Below are 22,732 nucleotides of genomic sequence, written 5' to 3'. Positions count from 1 at the left end.
TAGCAGGCGGGGACATAGAAGGAAAAATAGCCGCCGCAAAATCGAAGGCCTCGGGCTGCGGCAGAGCGGCCTGTCCCGGAAAACGAACGGAAGAAGAAAATTTTTTTTTTTTTAAACTAAAATAAAAGAAATAAACTAAAACAGCGATTCGTGAGGAAAAAAACACAAACCGCGTTTGAAAGAAGGCACAAAGGAACAAAGTTAAACGCAGAGAGTCAAAGACGGACTTCTCGGCTCTGCAGAAAACTAAGAACTGAGGAGACACGCCCTGCGCTGGGTGGGAAGGCACTCGTGCATGCGCGGTGCGGGCGACTCGAAACTTCGAGTTTCTTTAAGCAAGTCTGCTTGTGAGGCGTCCACATCCGTCGATGACGTCACCCATATGTGAGAATACCTGCTTGCTTGTCCTGGGATAAAAATGGATTTGTGAGCAGTGTCTTAGAAAAGTTCATGTATCGATGGAGTGGTAAGTAGGTTTTGGTCAGCCCATCCACAGTAACCAATATCTCTTCCTCTCTCTAAGAGATCCCACCTGCCTATTCTAGGCTTTCTTGAACTCAGTCTGTTTCCGCCAACTCTTCTGAGAGACTGTTCCACGCATCTATCACCCTTTCTGTAAAAAAGTTTTTCTTTAGATTATTCCTGAGCCTATCACCTCTTAACTTCATCCTATGCTCTCTCATTCCAGAGCTTTCTTTCAAATTAGAGAATGACACAGGGAAAAATTTGTCCCTGCCTTTGCGAACTCGGTCCCCGTCTCCGCCCCATCCCCGTGAGCTTGGGAAAAAATTTGTCCCTGTCCCCACAAACTTGGTCCCTGTCCTCACCCCATTCCCGTGAGCTTGGTCCCAGCCCCCATGAACTCAGTCCCCATCTCCACCCTGTCCCCATGAGTTCAGTCCCCGTCCCTGCAAACCATCTGATCCCATCAACACAAGCCTCGAATAGTTTTATACTGAATTTATTTTATTAAAGTATAAAAAAACCAATATTCTGTACAATGTCATTTTATAATCAAGAGTTCTGGCTGCCAAACTGAAGGAAGAGATCTTCAGCTGGCAGGGCTTTTTTTATAAACGTTTATCAACACAGCTACAATACTACTTTATCCTAAAGCAAAAAAAGAAAAAAAAAATTTTTCTACCTTTGTTGTCTGGTTTCTGCTTTCCTCATCTTCTCGTCATTCTCTTCTTTCCATGCACTGTCTGCCTTCTCTCTGCCTCTTCCATATAACATCTGCTCTATTTCTATGACTCTACCATAGGGGTGTCAAAGTCTCTCCTCGAGGGCCACAATCCAGTCGAGTTTTCAGAATTTCCCCAATGAATATGCATGAGATCTATTAGCATACAATGAAAGCAGTACATGCAAATAGATCTCGTGTCTATTCATTGGGGAAATCCTAAAAACCCGACTGGTTTGCGGCCCTAGAGGAGGGACTTTGACACCCCTGCTCTACCAGAAATTGTCTGCCTCTCCCTTTCATCTCTCTCTCCCCCTCCCACCATTGGACTGGTACCCATCTTCTTCCCTTCACTCTCCCCATGGTCTGGCATCTCTGTCTTCTTCTCTTCCATCTCTCCCTCCCCCAAGTGGTTTTTAGCATCTCTCTCCTCCTTTCCTCACTTCAGATCTGGTATCTGTCTCCTCCCCCTTCCCCAATGCTCCAGTATCTTTCTCTCTCTCTCTCTCCTCTCACTTTCCTTTCCTTTTCTTTTCTGCTCTTTCTTCTCATTTGTTTTCTACCACTTGTCTACTTTCTTACCGTCCAGTCCTCAATTTCCCTTTCATTGTGTCTACCACAGCTTGCCACATCTATCCCTCACCCCTTCCAGTATCTCACTAACTCTATCTTCTTCCCCCAATTCAGCATGTGTCCTTTTTTCTTTACCCCCTTCTTCCATCTAATAAGTGCTCCCCTCTCTCTCAATTCCCCACTTCCTTTCAGCATCTGTTCTCCTCTCTCCCCTCCTCTCTTCCATCCAATGTCTGCTCCCCTTTCTCCCTTACCTACTTCCATCCAGTGTCTGCTCCTCTCTCTCTCTCCGTTTCCCTTCAGCGTCTGTTCCCCTTTCTCCTCTCCACTTTCTTCCAGTGTCTGTTCCCCTCTCTCATCCCTACTTCCAAGCATTTGCTTCCCTCTCCCTCCCCACTTCCATGCAGCGTCTACTCCCTCTCTCTCATTTCCCTTTGGCGTGTTCCTCTCCCCTATCCCCCGTCTCTCCACTTCCCTTAAGCATTTGTTCCCCTCCCCATTTCCATCCAGCATCTGCTCCTCCCTCTTTCTCCTCTCCATTTCTTTCCAGCGTCTGTTCCCCCCTCTCTCTCCTCCCCACTTCCATGTGGCTTCTGCTCTCTCCTCTCTCCTCCCCATTTCCTTTCAGTGTTTGTTCCTATCTCCCGTCTCCTTCGGTACCAATCCTCTTCCCCTCATCGGGCCATCTCCCACCCTTCGTGTCACCTTCGCGGGCGCTTTTCAGAATTGAGGTTTTCTTCTCCAAGTGGTCCAGACGCCACAGCCTTCTCACAGGTTAAGCATCACTGCCCCGAAGATTCTCCTCTGATACAATTTCCTGTTTCCGCCTGGGCGGCTCAAGTAAGAGGAGATGTTTTAGGGCAATCACACGCAACTTATGAGAAGGCTGTGACGTCCGGGTTGCTTGGAGAGAGAAAACGCTGAAAAGCACAAGTGAAGGTGAGGGGAAAGGAGGGAGATGGCTTGACAAGAGGAAGAGATGCCGGACTGGGCAATCAGGAGGGAGGGGGCTTCTGGACCACACGATCATAAGGAAAGCTGCTAACCGGTAGGGGTGGAAAGGGAGACAATGCGTGGCAGATAGCCACAAGTAACAGTCACTATGTCATTCTCTATTTCAAATGAAAGAGACTCAACTCATGCGCATTTACATCATATAGGTATTTAAAACATCTCTAAAATCTCCCCTCTTTCGTCTTTTCTCCAAAGTATACAGATTGAAATTTTAAGTCTGTCCCCATACACTTTATGACAAAGACCACACACTATTTTAGTAGCCTTCCTCTAAACCGACTCCATACTTTTTATATCTTTTTGAAGGTGTAGCCTCCAGAATTGTACACAATATTCTAAATGAGGTCTCACCAGAGTCTTATACAGGGGTATCAATACCTCCTTTTTACTACTGGCCATACCTTTTCCTATGCACCCTAGCATCCTTCTAGCTTTCGCCATTACCTTTTCAACCTGTTTGACTACCTTAAGATCATTACATACAATAACACCCAAGTCCCGTTCTATCTTCCACATAAGTTCTTTACGGAGAGGGTGGTGGATGCCTGGAATGCGCTCCCGAGAGAGGTGGTGTAAAACTGTGACTGAGTTCAAAGAAGCGTGGGATGAACACAAAGGATCTAGAATCAGAAAATAAGATTAAATATTGAACTAAGGCCAGTACTGGGCAGACTTGCACGGTCTGTGTCTGTATATGGCCATTGGTGGAGGATGGGCTGGGGAGGGCTTCAATGGCTGGGAGGGTGTAGATGGGCTAGAGTAAGTCTTAACAGAGATTTCGGCAGTTGGAACCCAAGCACAGTACAGGGTAAAGCTTTGGATTCTTGCCCAGAAATAGCTAAGTAGAAAAAATTAAAAAATTTAAATTGAATCAGGTTGGGCAGACTGGACGGATCATGCGGGTCTTTATCTGCCGTCATCTACTATGTTACTATGTTACCCCCTAAACTGTACCATTCCCTCAGGTTTTTGCAGCTCAAATGCATGACCTTGCATTTTTAGCATTACATTTTAGCTACCAAATTTCAGACCATTCTTCAAGCTTCGCCAGGTTTTTCTTCATGTTATTCACACCATCCTGGGTGTCTACTCTATTGCTAATTTTGGTATCTTACCTGATAGCCCTTCAGCAATATCATTTGTAAAAATATTAAAAAGAATAGGCCCAAGAACAGAACCTTAACGCACACCACTGGTAACATCCCTTTCCTCAGAGTGATCTCCACTGATCACTACCCTCTGATGTCTTCCACTCAACCAGTTCTTTACCCAGCCTGTCACTTTGGGACCCACCCTGAGGGCACTCAGTTTATTTATTAGACGTCTGTGTGGAACACTGTCAAAGGCTTTGCTAAAATCTAAATATACCCCCTTCTAGCGCACTCCCTCTATCCAATTCTCTGGTTAACCAGTCAAAGAAATTGATCATAAGAACATAAGAATAGCCTTACTGGGTCAGACCAATGGTCCATCAAGCCCAGTAGCCCGTTCTCACAGTGGCCAATCCAGGTCACTAGTACCTGGCCAAAACCCAAGGTATAGAAACATTCCATGCTACCGATACAGGGCAAGCAGTGGCTTCCCCGTGTCTTTCTCAATAACAGACTATGGACTTTACTCCAGGAACTTGTCCAAACCTTTCTTAAAACCAGCTATACTATCCGCTCTTACCATATCCTCTGGCAATGCATTCCAGATCTTTAACTATTCTCAGAGTGAAAAAAAATTTCCTCCTATTGGTTTTAAAAGTATTTCCCTGTAACTTCATCGAGTGTCCCCTAGTCTTTGTAATTTTTGACAGAGTGAAAAATCGATCCACATGTACCCATTCTACTCCGCTCAGAATTTTGTAGACTTCAATCATATCTCCCCTCAGCCGTCTCTTTTCCAAGCTGAAGAGACCTAACCGTTTTAGTCTTTCTTCATACGAGAGGAGTTCCATCACCTTTACCATCTTAGTCACTCTTCTTTGAACCTTTTCTAGCATCACTATATCTTTCTTGAGATAAGGAGACCAGAACTGAATGCAATACTCCAGATGAGGTTGCACCATGTAGCGATAAAGGGGCATTATAACATTCTTAGTCTTGTTAACCATCCCTTTTTTAATAATTCCTAGCATCCTATTTGCTTTTTGGCCGCCACCACAAACTGGGCGGAAGATTTCATCGCATTGTCTACAATGACACCCAGATCCTTTTCTTGGGCGCTAATCCCCAAGGAAGACCCTAGCATCCGGTAACTGTGATTCACGTTATTCTTCCCAATATGCATCACTTTGCATTTGTCCACATTAAATTTTATCTGCCATTTGGATACCCAGTCTTCCAATTTCCTAAGGTCCGCCTGCAATTTTTCACAATCCACATGCGTTTTAACAACTTTGAACAGTTTAGTGTCATATGCAAATTTAATCACTTCACTCATCGTTCCAATTTCCAGATCATTTATAAATAAGTTAAATAGCACCGGTCCCAGTACAGACCCCTGCGGCACTCTACTGTTTACTCTCCTCCATTGAGAAAAATGACCATTTAACCCTACTCTGTTTTCTAATCGATAACCAATTCCTAATCCACAACTGAACTTTGCCAACTATCCCATGACACTTTAATTTTCTCAGGAGCCTCTCGTGAGGAACTTTATCAAAAGCTTTCTGACAATCTAGATAGACTATATCAACCGGCTCACCTTTATCCACATGTTTATTCACACCTTCAAAGAAGTCAAGCAAATTTGTGAGGCAAGATCTCCCTCGGCTGAACCCATGCTGACTCCGTCTCATTAAATCATGTTTGTCTACGTGTTCCACCATTTTATTTTTTATAATCATTACCATTTTACCTGGCACCGAAGTGAGGCTTACCGGTCTGTAATTTCCCGGATGTCCCCTGGAGCCCTTTTTAAAAATCTGCATAATATTGGCCACCCTCCAATCTTCAGGTACTACAGAAATTCTATGCTGGCCATGTCTAGGCTCCGCCATTGAATTTCCAGGTTTCTGGGCAAACTACATTATAGCCTGTTATGTGCAATATTCTGCACTGTACCAACTATGGAGCATTGCATAAAGATAGGACTTACTTTTATGTGACCCTATTTTTTGAATATCAGCACATAACTGTCCAAGTGCCTACTCTAGCTCCAGAACACCCACAAAATAGCTAGTTTTGCTTTAGGTGCCCAGTGACTGAGTAAAAATCCTCCAGACAGGCATCACACTTGAAAACCTACTAAGGGAGGCTGGCAGAGATTTATGTATGAATGCAATTTATTGGGTGAATATAATGTATAAAATCAAGGCAATGAAAATAATAAGACATACAGTTCACAAAAATAAAGTGATGACAAAAGGTTTCAAAAGTGCTCACAGTTCTATTGTCAGTTGGTCTTTTCATGGTATACTGTCACCCTCAGCATTTCTCCTTCCACTTTCCTCTCTTAGATGGGTCCTTCACCTCCCAGATTATGTTTGGCTCTCCTTAATTTGTAGGGACCTCCAACAGCCCCCTCCTCCTCTCTCTACTATAGTGCTCTCTTCTTGTAACCCCCTCTTTCTCAGAATGAGGTAAAAGGAATCCCTTCTAGAAATAAAATTTGTTTGTTGTCGCGGATGTCCGAGGGTTCAATGTGATGTAACCTAGCTCCTCCCTAAAAACCAAATGCTCAGGAGAGACACCAGAGTTACATCTAAAATGTTTTTTACCTTGGAATAAAAATGTTTATTTAAACCATATGATAAAGTAAATATAAAGAAATACTATAGACTCTAAGTGGAGAATAGTAATAGAATTTAATAAACAGATACTGTAAAATAACTCTAGGTAACGCAATTAAGCTTCACTTTTGCACAGTTCTCTTAATGTCCAATTAAAATCTCCTTTAATCCTATGAATAGGAAATCAACAGCTGTTACCATGAAGGCTTGTCAGATAAGTACTTTTTACTTCCTTTATTTTTTCTGAATCTGTTGTCTAGAAATGACTACCTGATGTCGCTAAGAAACTGATTTTTTAAATAATTTGTCTTACAACATCCAGCTTCCCAGAATCTCATGTCTTCCTTAGGTAAGTATAGTTGTTGCTTTCTTGTCCTTTCTTTAGGTGGGTTCCATGATGGCACGCTGTTGCTTGCAAATCACAGGAAACCCTACTACTCTGTCTTTAACAAATCAATAAAAGAAACTACAACCCTAAAGCTATTTAATCAGTAACTTTCTCTATCTAAGGAAAATTAAAAGATAATTAGAAAAATCCCTATAATATTCCCCTCCCAAAATTTTCTATATTACAACAACAACCACAATAATCTCACTCAATATCTCACAGAATATTTTCACCAAAAAGTTTCACAGAATGGCTCTCAGAATACTTTCACAGAATAGCTCCCAGATCTGCTTCACAGAATCTCTCAGAGAAAATCTTACAGAATAATATCAGCATCAATACCAAACTTCCTAAGCCTAAAGCTAGTCTGAAAGACATTTGGAGCATTGAGACTGAGCAGCAGATTTCTGCTACTCAATGGCCACGGATTTGGACTTGTAGGATGAGATGTGCAGCATCAGCATCTATGAGACAGACCTGTTTTTTTCTGTAGTATAGAATTTTCTGGACCCCTGTTCGGTTGCAAAAGTTAGATAGTTCTAAGTCAAATAAATGCTGGCACTGTCATCTCGATATAGGGACACTGGATCATCTGTTGTTCTATTGTCCCTTGATACTTAAATTCTGGAGATCCATATGGGGTACAATCAATATGATATTGGGAGAGTCAATATCATTGTCATATGACATAGTGTTATTTGAAACTCTCTTAATACCCAAGAGTCCAATTGATGCAAATAATAGATTACTTCTAATCATGACAGGAGTTGCTATGCACCTAATTATTAAAAACTGGAAAAACTGGGACAGAATAAATCATAATTTTTGGTGGGAAACCTTGTGCCAGTTTTATAAGTTTGAGAGAATAAACTCGACACAATTGGGTCACTATAATAAATTCAAAGAGATCTGGGGTCCATTGGCAAAGTATTGCAAGAATTGGTCATTTGTATTACCCTTTGATTTCTGAATGAGTGTCATATACATACAGGTTGGGTAGGAGGGGGGGTGATATGTATTTTATCTTATTATTTGATTGCTATAAGTGCTGTCTATTGTATCACTTATTTGTAATCTGTTGCCAACTTCAAACCTTAACCAGAATTTTACAATCCTTCTCAAATTTAAATAAAACCACCATAATTAACTTCTCACAAGGCACAGAAACCAAACCACCTCCACACAGATCCAAGTCACCCTCCCAACTGTCAAATCTGACAGTTGGAATGTTCACCATCTCTGCATGAGGACAGCAAACCTGTGCAGGAAATCATCAACAGAATACCAGAACTGCACAAATACAAAAGATACACAAACCAAACTTCTCAAAGTAGGGAAAAAACCACAGATCTTACCTTCCGGATTTTCTTTACTTTAAAAACCCTTTAAAATCTTCTTTAAAACTTGTTTTTCTCACTCAGGTAACTTTTAAACTTTGAACCCTGGTTGCATTCTGTCAAAAGGGCCTGAAGGAAACCACTGTCATTCCATCCACCTTCTCCTTTCTCCACATTCAGCAAATCTCTTTCTTCCTTTCAAGGTTTTGATTCTTGTTATATTCTACCACACACAAGACTCCTCTATATTAAGGAAAGCAGGATGCACCTTGGACTTTTATTTGCTCCTTGGCTCCACTCCTCTCAACTCTGTAGGATGTAAAATTCTCAGGACTTTAAACTCCATCACTTCTTTGGGATCATTCTTACGATTCCCTCCTTAGTATGTACCTTGGGCTTAAGTTGTGGTTTTGGTTTACAGTCCTTTCTCCTCTTCCTGGGAAAGAGGCCACTATCCTTTTCCCTCTTCTCCCCCCCTCTCAGCCCTTAATGAAGATCAAGGCACCACATGGACACCTGGGCAGGATGCCCACTGTACTGCCTATCTTTCCTTTGTGGGAAGGAAGGCACTCGATACCTCCCTTAACCACCCTTTTATACTTTCCATCAAATTCTAAAAAACGTCTACCACTGGAGTTTCTCTAGACCAGCCCACCGCCTCATTATTGTTGAGTAGTACTACTCTGGTTCAGGAACCCATAATGCTCATTCTGTCACTGAAAGGAAGGTGCATTTTGGCATTCTGCTACACTTATAATCTATAATTAGACCAAGCTATTCAAATCTCAGTGCTGAGACCAGGGCAGCATTAATTCTTCGATGCAGCTTCCTGTTTCCGCCTTGGTGGTTTGCATCAGAGGGGAAGCTTTGGGCCGAGCACCACTTGCAAGACAACATTTGCTGTTGATGCCGGGGCCTATTTGACAAAACAAAATATCGGAAAGGTAACCGCAAAGGTGAGGGAGATGGGCCAGTTAGGGGGAGAAATGCCCAGACTGCGAGGACCCAAATAGCCTTAAAGCACCGCACCAGTAGGCCCCCCCATGACATTTTCGGGCCCTAAGCATGTGCCTACTTGGCCTACCCTTTAATCCGGCACTGGCTGAGACTGCTCATGCATTCTGCTAGAAACTTGGACAAATATCCTATCACAATGAGGCTTCATCTTGGAATCAACGGCTAAAAAATACAGTGCAAGATCAGGTATTTAGGGAGTAATCCTATATGAAGCTGCCTTGTTGTAAGTGCTTCCCTCCTTTTTAGATTAGGCATGTTTTTATTTTAATTTTTATTCTATTTTATTGCTAACCGTTTAGATACTTGTATGATAAATGGTATATCAAAAATAAAGAAAACTTGAAACATGTAATGCAAATAGTGGTATTTTAGCCACTTATGCATATAAATAATCTTTAAATAGAAAACCAAGGAAAAGTATGCTTCACGATTTGATGGCGCATACTTTAACTGTGGAGTAGAAAGCTGCACGGGAATGGGGCCCATGCGTCAGAGGGAAGGCTTCAGGGTCAGCTGCCGGTAGCATGGAGGAGCGAAGGCACACTGCCTTCAGCATGAAGAGAAAGGCCAGTAAGACACTGACTGGCTGGGGGGTGTTTGGGAAGGGAGGGAAAGAGATGCTGCAGGGATAGGGAGTGTTTGGTAAGGGAGGGGAAAGAGAAGCTGCACAGACTAGGGGTATGGGAAGGAAATGAAATGGTGCAGGAGAGGAGAGAAAGGGAGAATGGCTAGACATGGATGTGTAGAGCAAGAGGGAAAAGGAAATGGTGCACATGGGGAAAGGAATAAAGAGGGAGAATTGGTTGGGCAAAGCGGTGGAGAGAAGGGAGGGAAAAATATTGGATGTTGTGGTGGAGAGAGAAGGGTGTGAAAGATGGAAAAGGATGCAAGAGAGAGGAATATTGTACATTGTGGTGGAGGGAATGGAAGGAGAAATATGGCATGGTGGTACAGGGGGGTGATAAAAGGAGAAATGTGCATGGGGCTGGTAGGGCAAGGCAAAAGATACTACCCAAGGGCCAGGGGATGAGGGCGGAATGTTGGACATGGTTGTAGAGAGGGTAAGAGAGATGCACCCTGGATCCCTCTCTCTTTTGCCACTCCCTTTGCAAGGGAGGGAATGAGAGAGAGAGAGGGTGGACAGTGAGAGAGAGAGACATGTTGCACATGAGGATGGAGGAGATAAGAAGAAACACTGTACAGGGGTGGGGAGAGGAAAAGAGGGAGATGGATCCAGGGGCAGAAGAGAGTGAGGATGCTTTACAGTGGGAGGGAGGGAAGAGGGAGGAAGAAATGCTTGACCATGGTAGAAGAAACCAATGGACAGAAATTGCTTGAAGAAGCATTTGCAGAAGAAAGGAAAGCAGAAAAAAAAGAAAAGAAAAACTAGAACTAACTTGATGAAAAAATAAATCTCCAGACAACAAAGGTAAAAAAAGGAATTTATTGAATGAAATACATTAGCTTTAGGCAATGTATATAGCAGATCTTTATTTTGTGTTCAACAGAAAAGGAAATGCATTTCTGTTTTTATTTCTCCAGTGTTAAAAATAATTAAAAGTGGTAGTGTTGAAGTATTTGCTGTAGCTGGTAGGGATCCCCAAGCACCGTCAGTTGAGGACCTCCTCCAAATGTGGCCAGAATTCCCTTCTGTCAAAAATAGAAGTCGCTGGCAGCATCTATGGCTTAGGGACATTGCTCTTGCCTGCCAAGCTTGGTAAAAGGGTGTTTTGGGTACATTCAGAAGAAGTCTTCAGCTGACATAGCTAAAGGGTCTCCCGTACGAAGAAAGACTGAGCAAATTGCAGCTCTACACTCTCGAGGAGCGTAGGGAGAGGGGAGACATGATTGAGACATTTAAGTACATCACGGGACGGGTAGAGGTGGAAGATGATATCTTTCTTCTCAGGGGACCCTCGACCACAAGAGGACATCCGCTCAAGCTCAGGGGAGGGAAGTTCCGTGGAGACACCAGGAAATACTTCTTCACGGAGAGAGTGATTGAGCATTGGAACGAGCTTCCAGTGCAAGTGGTCGAGGCACGCAGCATCTCAGACTTCAAGAACAAATGGGATACCTTTGTGGGATCCCTATGAGGTCATGCCAAGGGATAGGGTCACTAGGACTGAATGAGCGGGTCAGTAGAGTGACAGTATAATTACAATTATTCTTAGAGGGTCAGTAGATTTAATAGGGGGTCAGTAGATTTAAGAGGGTGGGTAAATAGTGTGGGCAGACTTGATGGGCTATGGCCCTTATCTGCCGTCATCTTTCTATGTTTCTATGTTTCTATGAGGGTCCTCATCAGCTGGAATATCTCTATTTTATACTTATATTAGAGGCTCTGGCAGAAACCCATTTACAAAGTATGTATACTTTCTATTTAATATTCCCAAATTAATAAAGTGTCTTTGCTTATTTGTAAATGGATCTCTACCACAGCCTCTAATTCAGTAGCATAATTAAATAAATACTTCTGAGGTATATGGGGACAGGTGGGGATGGATTCAATTCCAGCGGGAATGAGTTTGATTTTTGTCCCTGTGCAACTCTCTATTGTAGAGTGCAGGCAGAGCATGCAAATATGAATGTAAATTATAGAATATTATAATATACATTCATTCTAGCTCACAACTAGGGGCTCTTTTTACTAAGCTGTGATAGTGTTTTTAGCGCGCGCAGAATTTTAGCATGCGCTAAACCCATGCTACGCGGCTAGAACTAACGCCAGCTCAATGCTGGCATTAGCGTCTAGCACATGCGGCAATTCTGCGTGTACTACGTGCGCGCTAAAACCGCTATTGCAGCTTAGTAAAAGGAGCCCTAAGTATGGGAAGTCACAACAGCTTTAAGACTGGAATAAGTGCATGTGCCGTAACTATGCAGAATTTTGGCCATGTAGGTGACTACATTACTGTAGAATAGCTTAAAATAGGTGATATTGAAAGGTCACTCAGACACAATAATCAGAGACTTGAAGAAAGCAACAGGATTTATTTAGCATATATGCGACTCCCAAGCACCAAGTTGGCAGCTTCAGAAGTCCCAAAACCAGGAAGTTACAGAGATATTTATTCATTTTTTTGGCTATACAACTGAATTCTAGAAAAAAAAAACACCTTTTCACGTGTTACTTTTCTTAACAATCATTGGTCCTAAGCTCACACTAGCAGGTCACTTATCTATGTACTGCAGTCTTTCTGTTACATGTCCAGGAGGGCGGAATACAATATCGTGTATGCTGAGATAACCATAAGAAGCTAAAATGCCCAACTAAAACAATCAGTGCAGGCAGGCTAGAACATGACATAAGTTAGGTCTGCAGCTAAACATAATTCAGCATTTTATTAGAGAAAACTTAGTTCAACACTCAGGAAAACCAGTCCCAGACTCCTTCAATGTAACTAATTCCTTTATTAGGAACTCTGTCCAGAATTACCCTCCATGAGGAGAGAGCGAGAATAAAAGTAAGATGAGTTAAACAGTTCAGTAAAATTGGCTCAAGGATTAGTACTTACGTGGAGTTGGAATACTGTAGAAAGCCAAATTCATCTCTCTGACCATAAGGGCACAGTGACTGCATCACAGGTAAGATGCCAGCGGAGGTGAGAGGTGCTGCTGTATAGAATGCTGAAGAGAGACACAGACAGACAAGCAGTACAGGAGACTCACAAGTTGAAAAGTAGGTTTGAGAAGGGATAGATAATTTGAACCTAGGCTTGGACTTGTAGAGGCAGTTCCAGTAAATCAGGAGGTCAGAAGCCACAATATAATAAATCAAAATTCCTTTACTGGAAAAAAATTAATTCTTAAAAAAACCCTAAATCTATCTGACCACGATGCTATATTGGAATGAATGAACTCTATAATTAGTGAGATTCCATCGTAAAGTCTGAGGTCAGTGATGGAGGTGTAGTGGAGAGCTTCACTCTTGTTTTTTACAAATGTTTGAAATGTATTCCTTTAAAACTTCGAATAATGCTGTACATGTCTCTGACATTTTAAAGTATAATTTAAATTCATGTATGAGAAAGTTTAATTAGGACTAAAGTGCAATATGAGAGATGTTACTGTAGCACTGCAAGCCAATTATATGGGTGATGAGTGAGAGTAAAGTACAGTACGGTAGGCTAATGCTGACAGGGACTGGTACCAGATTTTCTATCATAACTTCATGTCATCAAAAAAAATGTCAATCTAGTCCTGCTTCTAACTCCCATCCTCATGCATTTCAAAGAAGAAACTAAAGACAGTTAGGATGATATTCAAATGAACTCATACGTTCACCAACAGTCTGAAAACATATTTTTAAAACATTATCAGATGTTTCCTGCTGCCCTGATCATTGGTGCTGAATAGATAGAGAGGCGTGCAACCGCTCTAGCCGGATAGCAATGACTATCTGGATAGTTATCTGGTTAAAGGTATAAATTTCACCACTAAATGGATAACTGCTGGTACTACCCATGCTCTATTTCTGCATCACCCAAGAAGTAACCAAACAGTGCTAAGGGACTCTGGAAGGATATTCAGCAGCACTATCAAACATCACTACTGAATATCCTCACATAAATACAGTTAAGTGAAACATCTGGATAACTGTGGCCAGTATCTAAAAACTGTTAAAAACCAAGCAGTTTGTGGACACTTTTTGTAAAGCCAATCTAGCTCATGGTTAAGTTTTTTTTCCTTATAATAAGTAGTTTCTGTATTGGTTTTGGTCTTTGGAGTCCACAAGCAGACAGTTTTTGATCGTCTATGGCAGTGGTTCCCAAACCTGTCCTGAGGGACCCCCCAGCCAGTCAGGTTTTCAAGATATCCCTAATGAATATGCATGAGAGATATTTGCATATAATGGAAATGACAGGTATGCAAATCTCTCTCATGCATATTCATTAGGGATATCTTGAAAACCTGACTGGCTGGGGGTCCCCCAGGACAGGTTTGGGAACCACTGGTCTATGGTATAAATAGACTGTAGGATTTTCTAGGCTGTGAATTGGTTGTTTGCCGAGAGAGAGTGTAGTTTGTAATTTTAGACAGGAGTGCATGGAAGTTTGTTAATTTTAAGTTTTGTGTTTATAATTATGTATGTTCAGTTTATGGAAACTGCACAGGCAGTATATAATTTTTTTTTTTAAATGAATAAATATTAACCTGTATATGAATACTATCATCAAAAATCTGACTACACAGCTCAATGCTATCCATACAGTATGGGGATAGGTTTGGGGTACAATGAGTGGGGGGCTTTTAAATTATCTGGATAGAGGAGAAGCAGGACATCTTTTTAGCTGGAGGGGCAAAACCAAATGATTTCCAACCCCACCTCCAACCTTTCTAGTTGATGCCATGTTGGACAAAATATTGGGGACCTTTACCCTATTTTGCAGGGATATTTAGCTGCTTACCAGATAATTTATCCATTTAGTCTAGGTTTGATGAAAAGCAATAATAGTAGTAACAGTAATAGACTGCTAATGTTAAGGACAATGGACTTGTGCAACACCTTTTATTTTTCATGAAAGATAAGTCTGCAAGAAAATCAGCACATTTTTTGTGACATGAATTTAACTTGTTATCACTATGGTATCCAAGGCTAGAATGATATTGTTACAGAGTAAGAGGTCAACAACATGACAAACAAGTGAGACTGCATGGTAGTGCACTACATGGGACCTACGGAAGAGGTGAGTAAGTGAAATGAGCAGCTGGTGATTGAGAATTACTTCTTAATAAGAAAGGCAAGAATAGCCTACAATGGTCGTGGTGAATATACTTCTCATAATGGGGTTATCTAATATTGTGTCTATGTGAAATGTCAAAAAAGTACCTATTTTATAAAGATAACCTATGATCTCAGAACTCTTTCCAAGAGCACACAAATTCTCACTCCAAAAAAGATGTATGGTAAATGTGTGAAAGTACTCTATATATGTGCACATGGATTTTCTAAAATATGCATGCACATTGCAGCTTCATTCCAGCTCTACTCAGACTGTGTGCTTGGGAAAGTCTACATGCAGTGTGTATGTAAGTATGCATGATCTTGCCACATGTATTTGTATGTGTATATTCAATTTTATAAGGGCCATTTTCTGCAGGTAAAAGCATGTTTCATTTGGGCAAAATGCTTTACATGTGCCAATGGGGAATAGTTATTAACCTGGGCTGCCATTAAGGCATGTTACTGTATCACTAACTTGTTCTAGTTTATCACAGGTCCAAATTTATGTAGAGACCTAGTTACTAATACAATAATACATTTATTGATATCCCATGTTGATAACTTTTTCCCAATATGTACTGTCAGAGTATGTCTCATGGTTTGCTCTCAATATTCAAAGATGATGTTTAGAGAAAGGATATGTGCCAAATGATTCTATCAATTTAAAGTTAGTACTTTGGCAGAAGTAGGCCAGTTCTGCTTTTATTGTGTAAATTCCTCCTTTGTGGCTGGGTGGTCACCTACAGTGGATATAAAAATAGGGTTACTATATGGCTCCAGAAAAAAAGAGGATGGATTGAGACATCCAGGTTTTACTTCAATTGCTTTCAATGTCTCAATCTATTCTCCTTTCTTCCTTTGCTTTCAATGGAAGTAAAACTTGGATGTCTCAATCCGTCCGCCTTTCTCTGGAGCCATATGGTAACCTTATATAAAAATATATGCAATTAAACACTCGACTTTAAATAGTGAATTTTCAGTTAGCTTCTTTATATGGTCAGTTTAGAATTAGATGACGGCTACTTCTCTAATAAATTTGACACATCAAGTTATCATTTTAGGAGTTTCTTGACTCTGTTGAAGAAGATTGAATTCCGACCATCCATTCTTTGCAGTAACAATGGTCAGCTTCAGAACCTGAAGACCATATATATTTCTGCTCTTCATGATGTCCACAATGAAAATTCAAGAATATGGGCAAATAAACTGATCCAAATTTACATAGGAGCTAGAGAATTTATATGTTTTAGGTAACCTGAAAACAGGTGGTTTTCAGCCTTTGAAAACTAAAGTTGGCCATCCTGCTCTACTGTAAACTACAATCTATGTCCAAGCAGTTCTTGACTGTCACTGCAGGTTGATTAGTGCTAGTAGTCTCAGGTATCTGGTAAACACATTTTAAGGAAACAGATTTTGTGAATGAGAAAAACTAAGCATAGCCTTAACTGCTACAGATCAAATGCATGCCCCCATTGCTTTCTGGGTTACCACTACTTCTATCCCAGGCTGATACAGGCAGCTGTTTTAATTAGAAGGAACAAACATTTCATTACATAAAGGGAAAAAGATAGGCAAGGCAAACAAAAGATCTAGAATGGAATTGTTAAATTCAGCCATAGCTCCACCGTAAAACAAGGGCAACAAAAATATTCCCGACTTTCTGTTCACCTAGCAATCCATTTTCATATTCCCATAGGAAGGCATTGAAATTCCTTCTAATGACTGAGGTTCAGACATGAAGAATCCCATTGTTTTCTAGCCCAAAGTCCTTACACTAATTTATCTGCTTGTCAACTTATTTAATTCGCTTTCCCAATGTGTTTCAGCCCCAATTTATTATACTCTTCCTGTGTAGGCTATTCTAATACTCAAACCCATGTGGAGAGGCATTTTCAATATGATGTCCAAATATGAGTTTGGACATTTTGTGGAACTTGCACACAAATTCAGTAGTGAACATGACCATTTTTGAAATGGAAAAATGTCTTTTTGTTTTGAAAATTGTCATTTCTCAGATGATCTTATCCTCAGTGCATCTATCTTTTTCAGCTATCCCCCCCACCAAAAAAAAAAAAAAAAAAAGAAGTCCAATAACCCCTCCACACACACACACACACACACACACACACACAAAACAAGCCATTGGGATGTAGGAGAGGCAAATATTTTTAGTAGACTGGCCATACAGACATCCCAGCAGAGCAGTGGGGCACCTTAGGGAGCACTGCAGTGAATTTCACATAAAAAGTTCCAGGCACACATCTCACCATAACACCCTTGTAGTGCCTGGTGAGCCCTCCAAAACCAGTGTAAAATCTACTGGACCCAACTGTGCACCACACCAATAGCCCTTATGCGTGTAGGTGTAACCAATATGCTGGGCCCTGGACGTTTTCTAAAATGTTCGATTATTGCAGAAAAATGCCCAAATCATGAGCCCTCTTTAGTCCCACCTGCACCACACCTCTGAAATGCCCCCTTGAGATTTTGATGAACTACAGATGAATAGCATACAAATCCATCTAGAAAACAGGTTTCAAAAATAGCAAATTGGAAGGGATGGTGAGAAAAACATCCTTCTGCCCCCTTTATGCCACTTTTTGGACGTTTTCTTTTTTTTTAAATGAGCTCCAGTGTCTCCTTAAGATATAGCTGATCTACATCTACATAAATACATTTTTGATCAAATCTTTAAATAACCTTAATATAATCTTAAAATCTTTGAAAAACCCTCTTCCTCGGGGATTAAGAGCTGGCAATTTATACTACAGATACTAGTGGCTCATCATCATACACCCACAAAATACAAACCAGATGGAACAACCTACTATTTGTGATGTGTTAAAGTGGACAAGGATATATTGGCATCACCAACAATTTAGAGAGGTAAGGGTAAGATAAAATGAGTAGCAGTAGTACTGAGGTACTACATAGCCACACCAAAAATAAAAGTATATGCTATGACAAGGTGAGACTCTGTCAGACGGGGAACCAGGGGCCTACCAGGGGCCTATCATGTTTACATAGGTCACAGGAAGCAGCTCTCTGCCCCTAAGTGGCTGGTACAGGACCTGTTATATAGGAAAAGTCCACAAGAGAGAGCTCTATGATTTTGAGTATCTGGTTCAGGGCCTGTCAAGTGATATAGAGGTCACAGGGGAGAGCTCTGTGTCCCTGATCATAGGATGACCAAGGAAAGCAAGTCTCTTTCCTTTAAAGGGAAATACAGTCCCCAGGAGGTTTAGGGGCAGGACTTCCATAGCTCTAGTGAGCTGGCAGAAACCTGGGCTGGAATCCTTCATGAACAGGAGAGACAAAACCTCCCCATAGCCCTTAGGAAGGGAGTCTTGTTGTTGATGGGTAAGGGGCCTATCATGTCGGCAGGGACCACAGGGATGAGCCTTGGTTGTGGATCTGAAGAAGCTAGGCTGTTTTCCCACTTAGGGTGGAACTTCAACTCCCAAGAGGCTTAGCACCAAAAAGGTTCTCAGGTTCATGGGTTTAAGAAATACTGGGTTGGAAGCCCATAGGGGAAAGGCATCCCAATAGCCCTAGTAAATGGGTAGACTCAGAGCACGGAATCCTGGGTGAGTCAGGCATGGTCTGAAACTTTCCCCACCCTCCCCAAATAAATAGATGACTTGCTAAGTGTGTGTGTATGGGGGGGACATGGACATGAACATAACTGCAGGAGCCAGATGCCTGATAAAAGAAAGAAAGCCTGCCAAATGTTGGTCAAGAGGTCCTTGAAACACAGTTATGCAAACCCTAAGTGTGTCTTGATAGTACGCGATTATGGACAGTCACCAAATGACTGCTCATGAAGGGAAAGTCGAATGGGGATAGAAAGTGAAGGTAATGAGAAAAAATTCCAGATACCTATTTGTATTAGAAGTATAGTAATGCTGAAGAAAGGAGAAGCACAGCACTGTTTTGTTTGCCAAAAGGCAAAAGTGATGCAGTAATGCTGGAACACGAGGAGTCCGGTATGAATGTTGAGACAATATGTCTATTCCATGTGGATTCCAGTGTACAAAAACACTTTTTATATGGTGTATGGGACAAAATGTCTAATAATTAGCAGTAATAGTTGCCAGCAGATAAGAACTGTCGTCCACCCTATCTGTAGACCCTATTAAACTCCTCTTATTTTAATCACCACCTTTTGCATTCTATCATTGGTTCAATTAGCACAACTTCTACTAGTATCCACAATTTCTCCTAGTATAGAAGTATTTCTTCTGAGCCTTCCTTCCTATTATGGTCAAGTCTTTGAGTTTCCCTATATAAATTTTAAAAATGCTATCTCTATACTTAATTGAAACCTGGTAGGCTCTGGAATGCTCCCATCAACGTCTCTCCCCTTCTCATCTTTCTACCAAAATGCTTTCTAGCTCTTTAAGTCCATTTAAAAAAGATATTTTATGTGTATTTTTTGGCTGTACTTTAGAATTTTATAGTGTACATTCCTCCTCCGCTTTACCCTTTCCCACCCAATCTCCCTCCTTTTTTTGCCTCCCTTGCACTAAGGTGGAGATATAGCTGATGATTATTTTTCTACAGAAACCAGTATTACTAGAAAGAATTGCAAAATGTAGTGACTGGTGAAGATAACATTCTACATACAGGTGAAAGTCATGACAGGAGCTCTCAAAGTGCCAATAATGAGAAAAAAGTCAATAGATCATTATGACCCTGGCTGGGGAGGTAAAGCACTTATTTTTTCAATAGACACAGATGAAAAAAACCAACCTGAGCATAAACTTACTGTAAACAAGCTAAAAAAATGTATTGGTGACAAACTACTTAATTCTTTATTAGTTTATTCTATTTGTGGTTTAATTGGACACTGATCTTATATGGTAATTTCTATGGTATGCTTATGGGTTGATTAAATGGATGTTACCTGAGATTTGTATCCCATTGGTTATTTAAAGTTGTTGTATATCACTTAGTCTTTTTTTTTTTTTTTTTTTGAATAGGTGACTTATAAATACACTGGCCAATATTCAAAACAAGTTAACCTCCAAACATTTTCAGCAACACTTAACCAATCATCCTCACTGAAAACAACTGGTTAGGGCTGAACTTATCATGAGTAAATCTTTATTGAAGACTGCAAAGATCATAAGAGTGGGAATGAACAAAACTTTAACAAGATGTCTGTGGCTCATATTGCAGAGGCTGGGTTGGCACTACTGAAACACACTGGGCCCTTTACTAAGGGAAGGTCTTGTCAATCCAATCTGATAAATTTCTTTGACTGGGTGACAAAAAAACTGGATAAGGGAGAGTCCCTGGACATCGTGTATTTAGACTTCAGTAAGGCTTTTGATAGTGTCCCACACCAGAGATTATTGAACAAGATGAATGCGATGGGCCTTGGAAAAACACTAACAGCATGGGTAGAAGACTGGCTTAGCGGCAAACTTCAAAGGGTGATGGTGAACGATACTCCCTCAAACACGTCGGAAGTGACCAGTGGAGTACCGCAGGGCTCGGTCTTGGGCCTAATACTATTCAATATCTTTGTAAGGGATCTGCCTCAGGAACGTCGAGGCAAAATTACATTATTCGCTGATGACGCTAAACTATGCAACGTTGTAGGCAGCGCGGCAGAACCTAATGGCGCAACCATGGCTGACACCATGAAATAGGACCTACTTTTACTAGAACAATGGTCCAGTACTTGGCAACTGAATTTTAATGCCAAAAAATGTAAGGTAATGCACCTTGGTAACCGATATCCATGAAGAACGTACACCATGAATGGTGAAAACCTAACAAGAACTGCAGCAGAACGGGACTTGGGAGTAATCATCCAGGATGATATGAAAGTTGCCAATCAGATGGAGAAAGCATCAGCAAAGGCTAAACAAATGCTGGGATGTATTTTATACTGCCGTTATACAGATCCATGGTGAGACCTCACCTGGAGTACGTGTTCAATTTTGGAGGCCACATTATCAAAAGGATGTGAAAAGAATGGAGTCGATTCAGCGAATGGCCACTAGGATGGTTTCAGGATTCAAGGATCTCCCATATGAAGAACGTCTGAACATGCTGCGCTTATATTCTCTCGAAGAGAGCAGAGAAAGGGGGGACATGATAGAAACATTCAAATACGTCATGGGCCGCATTGAGGTGGAGGAAGAAATCTTTTATCCTACGTGTCCCATGGTGACAAGAGGGCACCCGCTAAAACTCAGGGGGGAAGATTTCATGGGGACACCAGGAAATACTTCTTCACCGAAAGGGTAATTGATCGATGGAATGGTCTTCCACGTCAGGTAGTTGAGGCCAGTACCATGCTCGACTTCAAGGGACAATGGGACCATCTGGTGGGGGTCGCTCCAGAGGAATGCTTAAAAGTTGGATTCTCGAGGAGGGAGGGTTCTTGAGTGGGCAGACTTGTTGGGCCCTTTTCTGCAGTCATACTCTATGTTTCTATGTTTTTAATATTCAGAACGTGGGAATTAGTCAGGCTGACTCCTGCAGTCAGTGGTGAACCCTATTCAATATCGGGCAGTTTCTGGTGACCAGTATCAATTACCTGGTTTATTTTTGGTCACTCTAAATTTAACCAGCTATGTCAATATTCAGAGCCAGTTAGCTATTTAAGCAACTTGATTTAGCTGCCAAACTTAGCTGGCCAGCAGACTGAATTTTGCAGATAGCCAGCTAAGTCATGTGACATACCCAGCTAACCACTAATATTCAGCAGCTATCTCACACTGAATATTAGCGTTTAGGCAGCTATGGGCTATTTAGCCAACTAGGACCCATTCCTGGTTGGCTAAATAGCTCTGAATATCAGGCAGACTGAATTTTGGAAGGGAAATGAGAGACCACTGAAATCTCAGAGGAGTAAGTTATTAGGTATAAGAGACTTAAGGGAGAATTCATGAAATGTTTTAAGTGTGTTAGCACACGCAATCATGCTAACTGTAAAAGATGCCCATAGGAATATAATGGATGTCTTTGGCAGTTAGTGTGCACTAATGCAATTTCTTGATCTAACACATTAGCATGCCCTAACATACTTAATGCAAACAAAAATGGGAAAGAAGAATTTTGCCTCAAATATCACAAAAACAAGAGACAAAAGAGATGTCAAAATATCGACCAGGGAAATACTTTATTAAGTCAATAAAAATAATGTCATAAAAATAGACAGTCTATGGTATAATATCCATATTGATGGCCTAGATTGTCTATTTTTTGACATTATTTTTATTGACTTAATAAAGTATTTCCCTGGTTGATATTTTGACATCTCTTTTGCCTCTTGTTTTTGGTGTTTCTACATACTTAATACCTTTTCATGAATTCCCCCCTAACTCTACAGACATGGCAAATCTCCAGAAAAAAAGGACATCTAATTCAAAATCTATTAAATGACCAGGATTTATGAGTTAGTTGACAGGCACAGGATAGTTTTAAAACCCTAAAATCACACATACTTATTATGTGTGTGTATGTAAGTATAACATCTTCACCAGTCCCCAAGGAAGATTTTAGGTAACACCAAAAAAAGTAATGATAAGCAAAGTAATCTTGGAGAATGGGAACAAGATGGCTTCCATTTCCTAGTATGCTTTGTTGGAATAAAAATAAAAACCCCCACAACAAACAACTTACAGACTGGAACATGCAGTGTCAGCATTTCAAGCAGGAAGAGATACATCAATAATAAAAAAAGAAAGAAAATGTTGATTTTTCAAGAGGAAAAGAAAAGAAAAAAAACCCCCATATATTAAACATTCAGATAATG

General features: G+C 41.0%; 1 protein-coding gene across 5 annotated transcripts in view; it reads right to left on the bottom strand.

Annotated features, from left to right (window-relative positions):
- Positions 1-22,732, bottom strand: part of ABCA2 (ATP binding cassette subfamily A member 2) — a 602,913-nt gene that overhangs the window by 394,447 nt on the left and 185,734 nt on the right. For 3 of the 5 annotated variants that reach the window (XM_033959797.1, XM_033959792.1, XM_033959794.1), the window contains exons 3-4: positions 22,600-22,602; positions 12,749-12,860 (exon numbers count right to left, since the gene is read on the bottom strand). The exons of 1 other annotated variant lie outside the window; for it this stretch is intronic. In XM_033959797.1, the coding sequence (XP_033815688.1) occupies positions 12,749-12,860; positions 22,600-22,602 (115 nt within the window). The remainder of the gene's footprint in view (positions 1-12,748; positions 12,861-22,599; positions 22,603-22,732) is intronic. One more of the 5 variants, XM_033959793.1, reaches the window with a different exon arrangement.

This window comes from Geotrypetes seraphini, chromosome 10, assembly GCF_902459505.1.
Source record: "Geotrypetes seraphini chromosome 10, aGeoSer1.1, whole genome shotgun sequence".
Taxonomy (NCBI): domain Eukaryota; kingdom Metazoa; phylum Chordata; class Amphibia; order Gymnophiona; family Dermophiidae; genus Geotrypetes; species Geotrypetes seraphini.
Note: the sequence above shows the minus strand (reverse complement) of the source record. Positions and strands in the feature narration are given on the sequence as shown.